This window comes from Pieris brassicae, chromosome 1 (assembly GCF_905147105.1).
Source record: "Pieris brassicae chromosome 1, ilPieBrab1.1, whole genome shotgun sequence".
Lineage (NCBI taxonomy): Eukaryota > Metazoa > Arthropoda > Insecta > Lepidoptera > Pieridae > Pieris > Pieris brassicae.
This window is the reverse complement of record NC_059665.1, coordinates 2,856,606-2,869,286: the sequence shown is the minus strand read 5'-3', so window position 1 is coordinate 2,869,286 and position 12,681 is coordinate 2,856,606. Positions and strand designations below refer to the sequence as shown.

Genomic DNA, 12,681 nt, shown 5'->3' with positions numbered 1-12,681 from the left:
ATCTCACCTGCTACCAAAGTCTGTGTGATGGTAAGGTGATGCATACTCCATTGGGCTTTGCAGCTGCTGCCTTTGCTGGGAATAGGGCGTGCCTGCCATCGAATTAACGTACGACACCGACGACTCTTGAGATTCCTTTAATTATTTACAAATTTAAATCAATACTGAAACACCAGTCTTGAAATTAGCGCCTTCAATCAAACTTTATAATTAAAAAATAGTAATTTTTTTCGTTATAAATAGTTATTATTTTGACGAAATTGACGTATTACTTGAAAGCTCCCCAAACACATGATACAAACAAACTAATTGACGTACACACAAAATCAATCAGAACAGCGAAATGAAGTAAAAAAATAGTCCATCATCAATCAATCATCATCAATCTGCCCACAACTGGTTAATGTATGTACAATTTGCCACATTTTTGTACGGAAGTAGAAGGACAGGAAGGACACTTACCGCCAAGTTTGATCTCTCATGATCTCAGTTGCAATTGAGAGTCGAACGGAGAGAACTACTCTGTTATCAAAAACATAGTTGGCAGTGGAGTACGAGGTATGGAATGCAATGGGGCATTCTGTGAGCAAGTTATAGAAGATAGCAGAACGAGTCATAGGAATAGAAGACGAGAAGATATTGGGAGAGGATCCATCTCCTACGTATGTGGTGCATTCTGCACTTAAAACCTCCAGAGTTTAGTAATAGTTATCCCGTAATGCCCCGGTGGAACGCGAGCGTGATCTCGAAGCCTAGTCTCTGAATAGCAGAGACTGGGGGAGACTAGTGTGGGTTTATTTACACCTAGAATATCAAAGAATACAAAAGATTCTCACCTGCGAATCATCAGTCAGCACACCCTTAAATATTTCATCGACGTCATTACTGTCCATGTCCGGTAATGTGTCACGGACCATCGCGTCCAAGTTTACTCCAAGCAGAGACAACTCGTCCTTTGGCGATATAGCCGGTTGTGACGAAGATGCATTATCTGGATTAGAATAATCGATTTTTGAAATTATGCATTCGATAGTCTCTGGTAGAGGATATTTAAGTGTTGTGGGGAATTTAGATTCTTCTCAAGTACAAAAAGGAAAAATACAATAAAATAACTTGATAAATACTAAAAATTTGTCATGCATAAATGTGCGCACGCGTGTGTGCAAGTATTCGTGAATTGGTTATTGTATCTCCCGTATTGGCTAATCTTCATCATAGCCAGTGATGCTTCTGTAGCGTTAGTTCTGACAGCATGGATTTTGATATAGTATTTCGTATTACTTATTATAACTCTATTATAAAATGGCACTAAATAAACGCATAAAAATTAAATATAATTTATACATATATAATAATTAATGGTTTTTAATTTTTGTAAGCACACGTCATCATTATATAATATATTATTATAACCTAATATCGTAATAACCTTACCATATACTTATATATTATTGCAAGATTTAGAAAAGTTTTATGACACGTACCTCTTTATATTTTGTTTTGGTATTATTTTTTTAGGGGTCGTTTAGTTATTACGTAAGCACTGTAGGGGCGAGGAGGGGGGTTTCTTTGATTTTCTTATTGTATGAAAATAAATACGGTTATGTGCTATTATTTTTTAGATCTTTTGTTCTTGTTACTTTTGGTGACAAGAGGGGGGGGGGGGGGGGGGGGATTGAAGAAATTGCTTACGTAATACTAAAACGGCGCCTTACATTACAAAACTATCTGTCAAAGACGTATTGTTTGTATAAATTCTGAATTCTACCTCACATCATGATTGCTAACATTTGGTTTGCACTTCTAATTATTAACTTAAATATATATGTAACGTAAGTTATGTTAGGTTACATAACTGGCGTAAAAAATAAAAACTTGTGACAGAAACTTATAAACAAAAATCCTCTGAAACATTTTTCTGAAAAGCTTACCAGTATTCGGTTCCGTCTTTGGCGGTACCGGAGCCACTCCATCAGTTGTCGACACTCCCTGGTCCATTTCAGTGTGATGAGGACCCAATATGGCATTTTTGAGTGCGGTGGAATCTTCTGTATGCTTCAATTGGCAGTCTTCAGCACCCTCTGTCTTTATTTTGATGTCTGTTATTGAGCTGAAGGAATCTTCCTTTTCTTCTTTTGGCTTTAGCGTGCAGAGTACTTCTTTTTCGTCCTATATGTAATTAATAATTTAAAATGAGTTTTAGTATACTTATGAAATATAAATATACACAAATATAAACTGAACTAAGTATATACAGAGTTGTTAAGATCGTAAGATTTAAACAAAGTGTAAAATCGCAATCAATTGGTTTTGGTTGGTTTAGCTTGTGTTCCATATCACTGTTTCACTCTCAATAACGACAACAATTGAGTAATAAAGTACTTTTCAACTTGCTAAAATGAGTAAAAACTGCAGCTATGTGCGTTCTTTTGTCTATGATTCCTAGCCCTCAGTAAACTCGACTGTCGGCATCATGCATACGAACTTCCTAATAACTAGGAGTCACGGATTATCTATATGGAGTATTAAACGACAAGTCTCTGTAACGCCAGTAGTAGTAAAAACACTACGTAAAATTCGTTAAAAAGTTCTCTTATTATTTAATAATTAAATATACTTGTACTCGGTAGCAGTATACAAGTTGTGGCAGAACTTCGTAACACGCAGGCGCGCAACACACACGTACAAACATACGCACACATTCAACTCTCAGACTGGAGGTAGTGAACTATACAGTGAGACTACGAAGTATAGCGCAAAGAGGAGACCCCGAGAATGAGACACGCTGTGTAATGTATTCCATCTCATTGTTACACGTTCAATCCTACAGATACATATGTTTGTCTCTTTCTACGTAACGCCTCAACTTTTCGTGTTACACTTGATTTTACACCTCATAAAAATTTCCGTACCGGGTCTTTTAACTCAAATCGTTTCTTAAGGAGTAAACTCCAAAAATGGTGTCGTATTTTTTGAGGGTACCTACCACAATTGCGTAATAAAATATTGCGATTTGTATTGATAGAATTTTCACGCGAAAGGCGCGTGTTAAAGTTAAGTTTGACTTAATACATTTATGTTAATCATACAGTAATTATAATAAAGTTTTACCTGATTGAGCGTTATAAAGGACGTGGTGTGTCGCTCCGTGTATGTGCACAGCGCCGTGAGCACGTCCTCGCCGTCCGAGTCAGAATTTTCAAACGCACCCAATTCTGGGGACCGTTGACCGTTTTCATCACCTGAATATTTTGCTAAATTTTAACAACAAATGAATTTTATTGTTAAACCCAGGCAAACATTCATCAGCTTCGTGGTGGTGCCCCAGAAATACCAACACAGATAACAAGCATGTTTATAAAGTAACAAGTTTTAACAATTAACAAAATATTCTATGGCTTCTCATTATTAATTAAAGGAATAAAATGCAAATACAATATACCTGCAGGCTTCGGTTCCAGGAGATCTTTGCCAAAGAATGCCTCTTGCATGTATGAGGGAAACTGTTCCATGAGTTTGGACCGCGGCTTGCGACGAGGCTTGCGTTTGTTATTAGGCGATTCTAAAAATAAATTTTAGGATAATATGGAATATACTATAGTTTTTTTTCAACTAGATATAATAAACTAATAACAAAAGAGGACGAAAAGTATAAAAATAAATTTTAATATTTAATATTTATTGTAAAATTTTAACAAATAGCTGATCAGAACTGCTGTATTGAGGTGTAATAAAAATAATATATTAAATTCGAGTTTATTAAATAAATTTTACTAAAAAATATACAAGTTGATCACCTAGACTATTAGAAATGATCACGTAACACATACAGAAATCTGAGGCCCAGATCTAAAAGGTTGTAGCACTATTGGAGTGTGTGGTGTACATACAAAAATATTATTAATTATTTAAATTAAATTAAGAATTACTTTATTTGACTCAAAAAAACATTACATTTTGAACTTACATTCTAAAGGTTGTAAACATACAATAGGCAACGAAACGTTTAGATACCTACAATATTAATTTTGGTTAACCTTATACATAATATACTTATAAGCACTAGCGTTTAAACTAGGCCTAGCCTGTATCTTAAACGCTAGTTCCTACCAGTGTCAATAAGAAATTGGTTAAGTTGTTTGTTATTAGGTGTTTATTAATTTTATTGATTATTAAACTAAATGAGGGTAGAATCTATTTTAGTTGTTGCAATCAGTTAGATCGTAGTAAGTGTGAACTTCGATAAAGATTTTTAAGTCTTCTGGATGAGAAAAGTGTTTATTTAGGTAAGTATGGAAACTAATATTTATTGTTAAGATTTTTTATTTAAATTGATGATGAGTGATGAAGCCACTACCAATACTCATGTACATTTATTACCTGCATTTTGCGTCCCATCATTATCTTCATCGGCTTGGGCTTTGAGCGTCGTTTGTCTCTGTCGCACAACGAACCCGCCAATACCGAGTTTATTGAGGTTACGTTGTCTCTTTCTTCTAAGTACTGTTAGCCCCGAATCGGTAGTGTAAATCGTAAATCCCTCTGGTACCGGACCATCGTTCGCTACGTTCCATAGGATTCCCTCCTTTAGATTGGCGTTTGCCGGTAAACCTATTTAATATAAAATTGTATACTGTATAACATTAATAATATGCTTATTGTATTAAAGATCTGCGCTTTTAGTATAATATAGCTTTTTTTTCATAAAAGTACAAACATATACACAAGACATTACAGTTAATCATAAAATAAAATGTTGTTTTTATATGGACCCTACCGAAAGAAGCCTCTTGCAAGGCATTTCTCAATTGTCAATTTTTTTCTCTTGTAGCGTAGCGAATTTGTCTTTTCGCTTCATGATTGACGTCAGTTGATACTTTTAGAGTGAGTTAAGAGCATGTATTTTTTTATGTAATAAGAGGCAAATGGGCAGAATACTCATCTGATGTTAAGTGTTTTGACGCCCGTGGACACTAACATTGCCAGTAGGCTCGCATATTCCGGCCTTTTTTTTCTTTAATGACCTTTATTTGTAAGTATGGTTTAACGAACGGATTTATCTTAATTGTATGTCAGACATGGAAAGCTGATAACATAACTTGTCTATAAATCACTTTTAGAGAACGTAGAGTCATTGATTGAAACAAACTAAAACCCGTTTTCTGATTGACGTAAAAACTATATTTAACTTTGAGCAAAGAGAGTGATAACCTCAGTTTTAACAATCAAAGTTTTGTTTTTTTATAGGTAATGGAGTGTTAATACCTGGCTCCTCTTTAACTTCAGCTGTAGTGTCAGGTTTGCCGTCATCACCATCCCCTTCTGCGTTCTGAACCACTGTTTCAATAGATGCCATTATTTCTAATCCAAAAGCCAGCGTCCAACACAAAAGCACCAGTTAGACATAATATGATACATATATAATAACTATGTATTATACTATTGCGTCATGGTTAAGTTTCAATTTCATTCTATATTTATAAACATCCGTCAAGTAGTTTTCAATTGATGATTTAAAAAATATAAATAAAATTGTTTTTTAGTTTAAGAATTATTTTTCGTACGTGAGTAGAATGTTAGTAAATCTTATATAAAATGCGAGTGACAAAGATAGATAATATTAATATACCGTAAAGAGAGGGACGGATAGAGAACTGGTTTGCCGGCGTATATTAGGAACGAGACCAGCGCGTTATAATGTAGTTGATAAATCAATAATAATAAGTCTAATCTAGAATCTGTTTTGTTTCGAACGAAATTTTTAATAAGTGAAGATTATCAACTCTTTCATACGTAAATATATTAAATTGTGATTTAGAGGTATATAAAAACTTTAAATTGCTAATAAAAATATTTAGTTTCACAACATAACTAACGTTAGGTGTTAAAATTATATTTGGTTAAATAAGAAACTTCGAGGTGTATAAACTATTAATAAAAATAAAATTAGACTTACCGGCATCTTTCTCAGTATTTTCATGCTTGAACCGGCGCTTGCGTCTCGTATGGGTAATGCCGAGCTCCGCTTCTAGCTGTTTCATATGATGTGCACCGCGTTGTGACAGACATACATCATCAACATAGTATTCTCCGGCCAACCCCAGTGCTAGAGCTGTCAACTGTCCCGGTGGTTTTGATGGTGCTTCGATAGCTCTCGCTAAATGTGGTGGGGGGATGTCTCGGCCCCGGCATAAGCAGCATTTGTATCTACAAAAAGATCATGTTTCTATATTTTAGGAAATATTTTGCAAAGCAGTTTCTGCCTAGGTGCGCATGTATCAGTCGCTCCTACGGCAAGCTAAGGAAACCCAGAGGCATGACACAAAAGGTTGATCGCCTCTTAGAAAAATATATCACGAAAAGGTACAGATACCTAAAACTTAGTTACTTATACGTTATATTTTAAATTATATTAAATACTTCAACACAACGCTTTAGAGATGTGGTCATATACTACAAGACAACTGAAAACAAAAACAAAAGAACATCATAGTATTGTCTTTGGTTAACATAGCATTTGCACATTGAAAAGAAAACAATTTTTTAACCGGATTAAAGCTATTTGTATTATTATAAACTTATAATTATTTTAAAGTTAAACCAAAAATATCCAAATTAAAACCCCAAGACAAACAATCCGCGAAAATCGAGGACACCGTGAGTCATTTCTCCAAAAACCTGTCATCTTTTAGTCGATACCAACTCCGGGGCAATAAATACAGATAACACAACTTTCTCTACAGCTGTGATACGTTTGACAATCAACACCTTTTGTCTTCAGTCACCGTGACCGCGCACGCTGTAACGCACGAACGTCGGAAAATTTAAAATTATGTAAATAATTATAAGTTTATAATAATACAAATAGCTTTAATCCGGTTAAAAAAAAATTGTTTTCCTTCAAAAGAACAGCATAGAATTAACAATAATAATGAGAAAAAGTAAAGGAATTGAAGATTCCTTACCCAGACCGACAGCAAACTTCAGCGTCCGCCTCCGAGCGTACACCATCGCAGGCAGCGTGCAACCAACGCGAGCATGGTACGCATTGAATGATCAATTCGCCGTCTGAATACGGCTCCGAACAAACGCAGCACATCACTAGCGATGCACATGGAGCGCATTCTAAAACAACAAAAAAATGGTTCCAATATGAAAGCTATCGCGGTATAGTAAGAAATAAGTATTAAGAATATTCATAGCTAAATAATCTGCATGAGCACACCCCGCATCACACAGGTATTACTTAGTTAAATATATATAATATTTTTATTGATTTCCTCCTGTCTACGTTTCGTAAATTTCAACTTTGGCTATATTAGTATAACTGTTTTTGTTATATATAATTCAAGTTAGGTGTATGAATACGACATAAATGTTAAAATAACTTTTTCTTAAACGCGATGACGTATTTATTAACCGACTTCAAAATAAACTGAATGTCATGAATTTGTTGTGTGATTATCACAACAATTATAAGCGGTTGGCAGAATAATGAAATTTGTTTTAAAGTTAAATAAGTCAAGTTCTAGTTATCTAAAAAAACATCAGGTATTTTTTTAAATTCAAGGAAATTATAACGAATAAATATGGATGGTATTAAACATAAGTTAAGAATTAAGAAATTTGTTCTTACCAGTATAATTATCACACCACAATTGAGTATCTCTTGTACCACAAACGAGACATCTTCGACACCGCTCGCAACGCCAAGCACCTCGTGGTACCTGTACATTGTATAATATTAAAAAATAATACTTCTAACCCAAATTAATAAATAAAATGTTTTTCGTTCCATTAATTAAAAAATATTTTAAATTAATAAATAATAAACGAAACGAAAACAATAACAGTTTGTGGTTTACTGCATATAAAAATATAGCTGTGATGAAAAGAAAAGATGAAAGATCTTAGTATTAAAATTTTCTATACTTTTGATAATCTCATTAATAATTTGTATTATTAGGAATTAAACATATATAAAGAAAAAGGATGGTTGTCTGTAAAGTTTACGGACGATAGTTTAACGTGACAACATCATATCAAAACTCTTTCTTATTTCTAGTCTTCGAGTGTGAAGATGAGTAATGCTTTTTCGAAAATTCAAAATTCTTTATTTGTTTAGCTATGTACAATAGAATTCAGATTGAGGCCTCCCTAGTCAGAGACCTGTGACAGGGAAGCTTCGCTCTTCTTTAAATTTACAGAGTTTCATCGAGGGTAACCAACACAATTGGTTTTTTAAAAAAACGAGGGTACTGTAAAAATAATATGAATATATTGTGATAACTAAAGGTAAATGTGTGACTTTGTGGAAGACGAAACAAATGTGTGCGCGTGTTGCACGAAAGATGGATTAAGGAAAAAATTATATTAGATGATTTAACAATGCTTCTGTTTTGTTGTAGTTAAGTGTACCGAGCCAATGGTTTAAAGTTGTTTTACATTTGTGGTATGTAAGATTATGCAAACTAAGGGTTTTATTTAAATTATTATAGAGATAAGCTCAGCGATTGTTGAATTGATTACGTGCAAAGATAGTCTTGCAAATTGTGTAGCTCATTATATTATGTTGGGTCCTTTTTTGAGGTGTGTCTGTTCTATGTGGAGAGGTTTGACAGATATAAATATTTTGGACTAATAACTGACTCTATGGGTAAGTCAGAGTTGACTTAACGCTAAATATCACTCCTGTATATCAAATTCAACGTTAAAGTCTTACGCTAAATTACCTCAGGCAATTGAGGCCGCGCACAATAGGTATGCCAGGCGGTATCGCAATCATCGCAGAGCACAAGTAATCCATCATCACTGCGAGACCCGCAGCCTTCACAAACCGTACAGTCCAGGCAACGCCAGCCGAGTGATACTATCACTTGAGATACCTGGTTTAAAAAATATATATTAACTAAACTGACCAAAGTACATCAATAAATGCGTGAAATGTCAAAAACTACTAAACTTTTCTCTAATTTATTGTAAATATATAACCAATGAAATTATTATTAGATGAATCGATAAATAATTAACCAATTCATCTCACCTTGATATTAACACAGTAAGGGTGGTAAGACTGCCCACACTGCGCACACGCAATGAGACAACCCTCGGAATCGGTTCCAATCGCGCCGCACATTACACATAAATCTTGAGTCAGCACAAACTTGTCTTTGCTCGAACAAAGCACTAACTTGTTTTCCACGCCTGTAACCATAGAAACATAATTGGTCCTTCGAGCCGGATATAAATAAAAACGCTAATTTACCGTTTTGTATGTAATGTGTATGAACACATTGAAAACGGTAAATTAGTATAAAAATATAAAAATAAGCACTATAGAACTCTGTTATGCATTTAAAGTTAATATTAATTCGGATAATAAAAAAAACGCAAGGTACATAAATTTTATAATGTCAAACATTATGTTAAATATATAAATTTCATTTATGTGTTAACTATGTAATGGTATTACCTGGATCGTCTTCAGGCGCTTTATTATCCGGTGCCTGTGGCCTTTGCAGTCCAAGTCCGGGGACACCAAAAACTCCCCTCATCTTGGGTTTGGAGCCTCGTTTCCTACCAAACTCCAAAACAGAACGTTGGCGTTTTTGAAAACCTATTTTTCCGGCCGGAGGGAACCCGCCCTTAAGCTTGAAACCACCAATTTTCTTCTTCGCCACCTTCGATGATACCGAGAACGGTTTGCCTTTGCCGAGCCCAATGTCGGTCTGAAGAAATATAGACAACGGTGAAATTGCGAAGAATATTTTTATAGATAAAATTAAATACCCGTTAGTTAAATAGGTGTATCAAAATTTTATATGTGAGTTTTAATAGGACTGTTATAAAAAAATACATTCTTGATTCACATATTATAAAGAAAAATTAAGAAACTCTAGTAGCTCTAGATAAGTCTATAAGTTTTTAAATGCCTCATATATACCTTAGGTTCAATTGCGAGTGGATCTTGTTCCTGTGAATTCTCATCGCCAAAGGAGGAATCTTGGGATGTCGAAGCCATGTTGTCCTCATCAAACGCTACATGAAAAAAAATATAAACACAGATAATAAATTAAATAGTCTTTTTATTAAATTAAAATAAACGCCCTCATCAAATTCCCCATAGTCGGAATATGGAGAACTTTAATAAGTTTCTTGTTTCTATCAGATCTGCAGGTCTATCCCGTAAATTTAAGTTTTCGTACCATATAACAGAACTCAAATGCATAATTTGTATAAGTTCAAGGACGACATCAGAACTTCATCGCTATTACATAAATGTCATAAGTCATAAATGTTAAACTTAGTACGAGAGCGTATCATATGAAATTGGCATCGATTTTACAGAGTATCCCTGCTTGGCGCAGGCTATACACTTAAAAACTAAAAGAGGTACTTACATCCAGACTTTGAAGCTAGCATTTGAGTCTTGCAAAGAGGACATGTGTAGTCATATGTTGGATTTTGTTCCTTTTTGAGTCTGTATTGTTGCGGATCCGCTTCAGGGTCGCACATACCATGAACAAACCTAAATAATATATTTTATTATGTATCTGTCTTTATACCAAATTAGAATCTACGATCTGGTGAATTTCTGTATTATTTTTTTTAACAAAAAATAATGATAATTAATTAATAATTATAACATAAATATTTTTCAATCTCTAACAATTTGCAAGAGATTCTTTTAATTAAAGTAATCATTGAGATGAAAGATACATTATTGAGTTTTAAATTAAAAAAAATATATAAACATACTTTTTAACTACTAATCGACACTTATCAGTTCCATTTCTATTAACTCAAAGTCAAAACAACTTATTACACAAACAACAAATACAAAATAATTTATATGAGAGGCATAGAGTGGACAAGAAGAACTGGCAAAAACTCTTTTTAATCGCTAAGTTTTGAGTCATACAAATTGTTTGAACACTTTAAATATTCGTCAAATTAATAAAAAGTATTATTCATTAAATTACGTTTAACGAAGCTTTAAAGCTTTGAATTTCTTCAGTCATAATTCTCTAAATTCGCACGAGAGTTTTTTGTAAACACAAATACAATTTCCATATAGGAGTGGTTTATCTTCTGGAGCCTGACCGGTGTCACAAAAATAATGTAAAAAAAATTACGTCAACCTCAACCTCCTCGATTTTTCGTGAGCCGAATAATATTCACGCACACTACACACTATTATAAAAAATAATTACCGTCTGCAAGCAACACAGCGTATCATATCTCGATACGCCGCCGCCCGGTAAGCACGGCGGCACAGAGGACAACAGGACCCCTTGTTCCGTTGTTGGTAGCACGAGTCACACACTGTATAGTGAGCGTGCCATCGGGACGAAGGGCCAGCCCCGGGTGATCGGGAGCCACAGTCGGAACACACCCGACAGCACTGTAGGGAGTACACACTATATAATGTGTCGTCTCGCTATAGGACGATTACTTCCAGCAACTTTACCATGAGTTTAACGAAGTGCGGAGTATACGAAGCGTTGAGTATGTAAAAATTAATTACGACACAATAACAGAATAAAATTAAGATCCATAAAAGTTAAAAGTAGACATAATATTCGATATAAATGAATAATTTGTTACGTTTCATCAGAATAAATGTTAACTTTTCCGGACAAATGAAAATCAATTTAGAATTAGTATAGTTTACAATGGTCCGTTTGTACTTCTTTCTCAAGTGTAAATGTATGTTTTTATAAGATATTTTTTTAATGAAATAAAAACAAATTGGATTAATCTACCTTATATTTCATACAGAATATTGTCTCTTGTCTATATTTTTAAAGGCTAGATATAGCGTAAGGCCTTTATAGTGTGTTATAGTATTTAAACCATGTTTTGGCAATATAAATGTCGCAGTAAATCAGTTAAATCAGAGAGTTAATTGAATCTCTAGACAGTTAATTAAAAGTCGATGTTCAATCAAGTCGCTAAAGTTCCGTCAGACAAGTGAGTGAACGAAACGTTTAAAGAGTTTCCTAAACGTTCCTAGGCAACAAGACTTACCTAACCTAACCATTTACAATAAAGCAAAACACGAAATTTCCAATCTGAAATAATCATGGCGGAGTCTTGTTTTACATTGTTAATCAACACGCTGGCTTTCGGTCAGACAGGTAGTTAAACGTTTTCGACGCTGCTTTATTTAAATCAAAATGCTAGCGAATTGATTGAATATCGATATTTAATTAACTGTCTAGAGATTCAATTAACTCTCTGATTTAACTACTTTACTGCGACATAAATAACTTAACTTATTATTATGAAAATGTGTATAATAAATTCTAGTAGTTTAAAAGTTCTTATAAAAATAATTTATATAACATTTGCATGCCTATTTTTAAATGGCTGATTGTGCGGTTTTTTTATAACAATCTGAATGTACCAATTTCCTTGGCAAATAAACGTTTCATTACTATTATGTCTAATATTGTAAATTATCGCTTACCTTACACTTCCAGCCATACTTGGGTACGGTGGCCATAACGGGTCGCAAACACATCGCGTGGTAGAGCTTATCGCATTGCTCACACGTCACGGCACGAGACTCCGGCCCACCTAGGGCTTCGCCCCGACACACTTGGCACACGCGGCAGGAGCGACATGACCAACCCGCGCGGACGCCTAACAGATTTATTCAGTCATTATATGCGTATT

General features: G+C 34.3%; 1 protein-coding gene across 11 annotated transcripts in view; it reads right to left on the bottom strand.

The window, feature by feature from the left end:
- The window catches only part of LOC123712307 (histone-lysine N-methyltransferase 2C-like), a 50,749-nt gene that overhangs the window by 34,689 nt on the left and 3,379 nt on the right, over positions 1 to 12,681 (bottom strand). For 8 of the 11 annotated variants that reach the window (XM_045665331.1, XM_045665373.1, XM_045665382.1 and 5 more), the window contains exons 9-25: positions 12,473 to 12,648; positions 11,214 to 11,404; positions 10,401 to 10,528; positions 9,944 to 10,038; positions 9,473 to 9,728; positions 9,044 to 9,204; positions 8,733 to 8,885; positions 7,637 to 7,727; positions 6,966 to 7,125; positions 5,957 to 6,207; positions 5,266 to 5,361; positions 4,381 to 4,611; positions 3,443 to 3,562; positions 3,112 to 3,254; positions 1,932 to 2,169; positions 837 to 991; positions 8 to 135 (exon numbers count right to left, since the gene is read on the bottom strand). In XM_045665331.1, coding sequence (XP_045521287.1) covers positions 8 to 135; positions 837 to 991; positions 1,932 to 2,169; positions 3,112 to 3,254; positions 3,443 to 3,562; positions 4,381 to 4,611; positions 5,266 to 5,361; positions 5,957 to 6,207; positions 6,966 to 7,125; positions 7,637 to 7,727; positions 8,733 to 8,885; positions 9,044 to 9,204; positions 9,473 to 9,728; positions 9,944 to 10,038; positions 10,401 to 10,528; positions 11,214 to 11,404; positions 12,473 to 12,648 — 2,773 coding nt within the window. The remainder of the gene's footprint in view (positions 1 to 7; positions 136 to 836; positions 992 to 1,931; positions 2,170 to 3,111; positions 3,255 to 3,442; positions 3,563 to 4,380; positions 4,612 to 5,265; positions 5,362 to 5,956; positions 6,208 to 6,965; positions 7,126 to 7,636; positions 7,728 to 8,732; positions 8,886 to 9,043; positions 9,205 to 9,472; positions 9,729 to 9,943; positions 10,039 to 10,400; positions 10,529 to 11,213; positions 11,405 to 12,472; positions 12,649 to 12,681) is intronic. The other 3 variants (XM_045665361.1, XM_045665406.1, XM_045665345.1) reach the window with 2 other exon arrangements.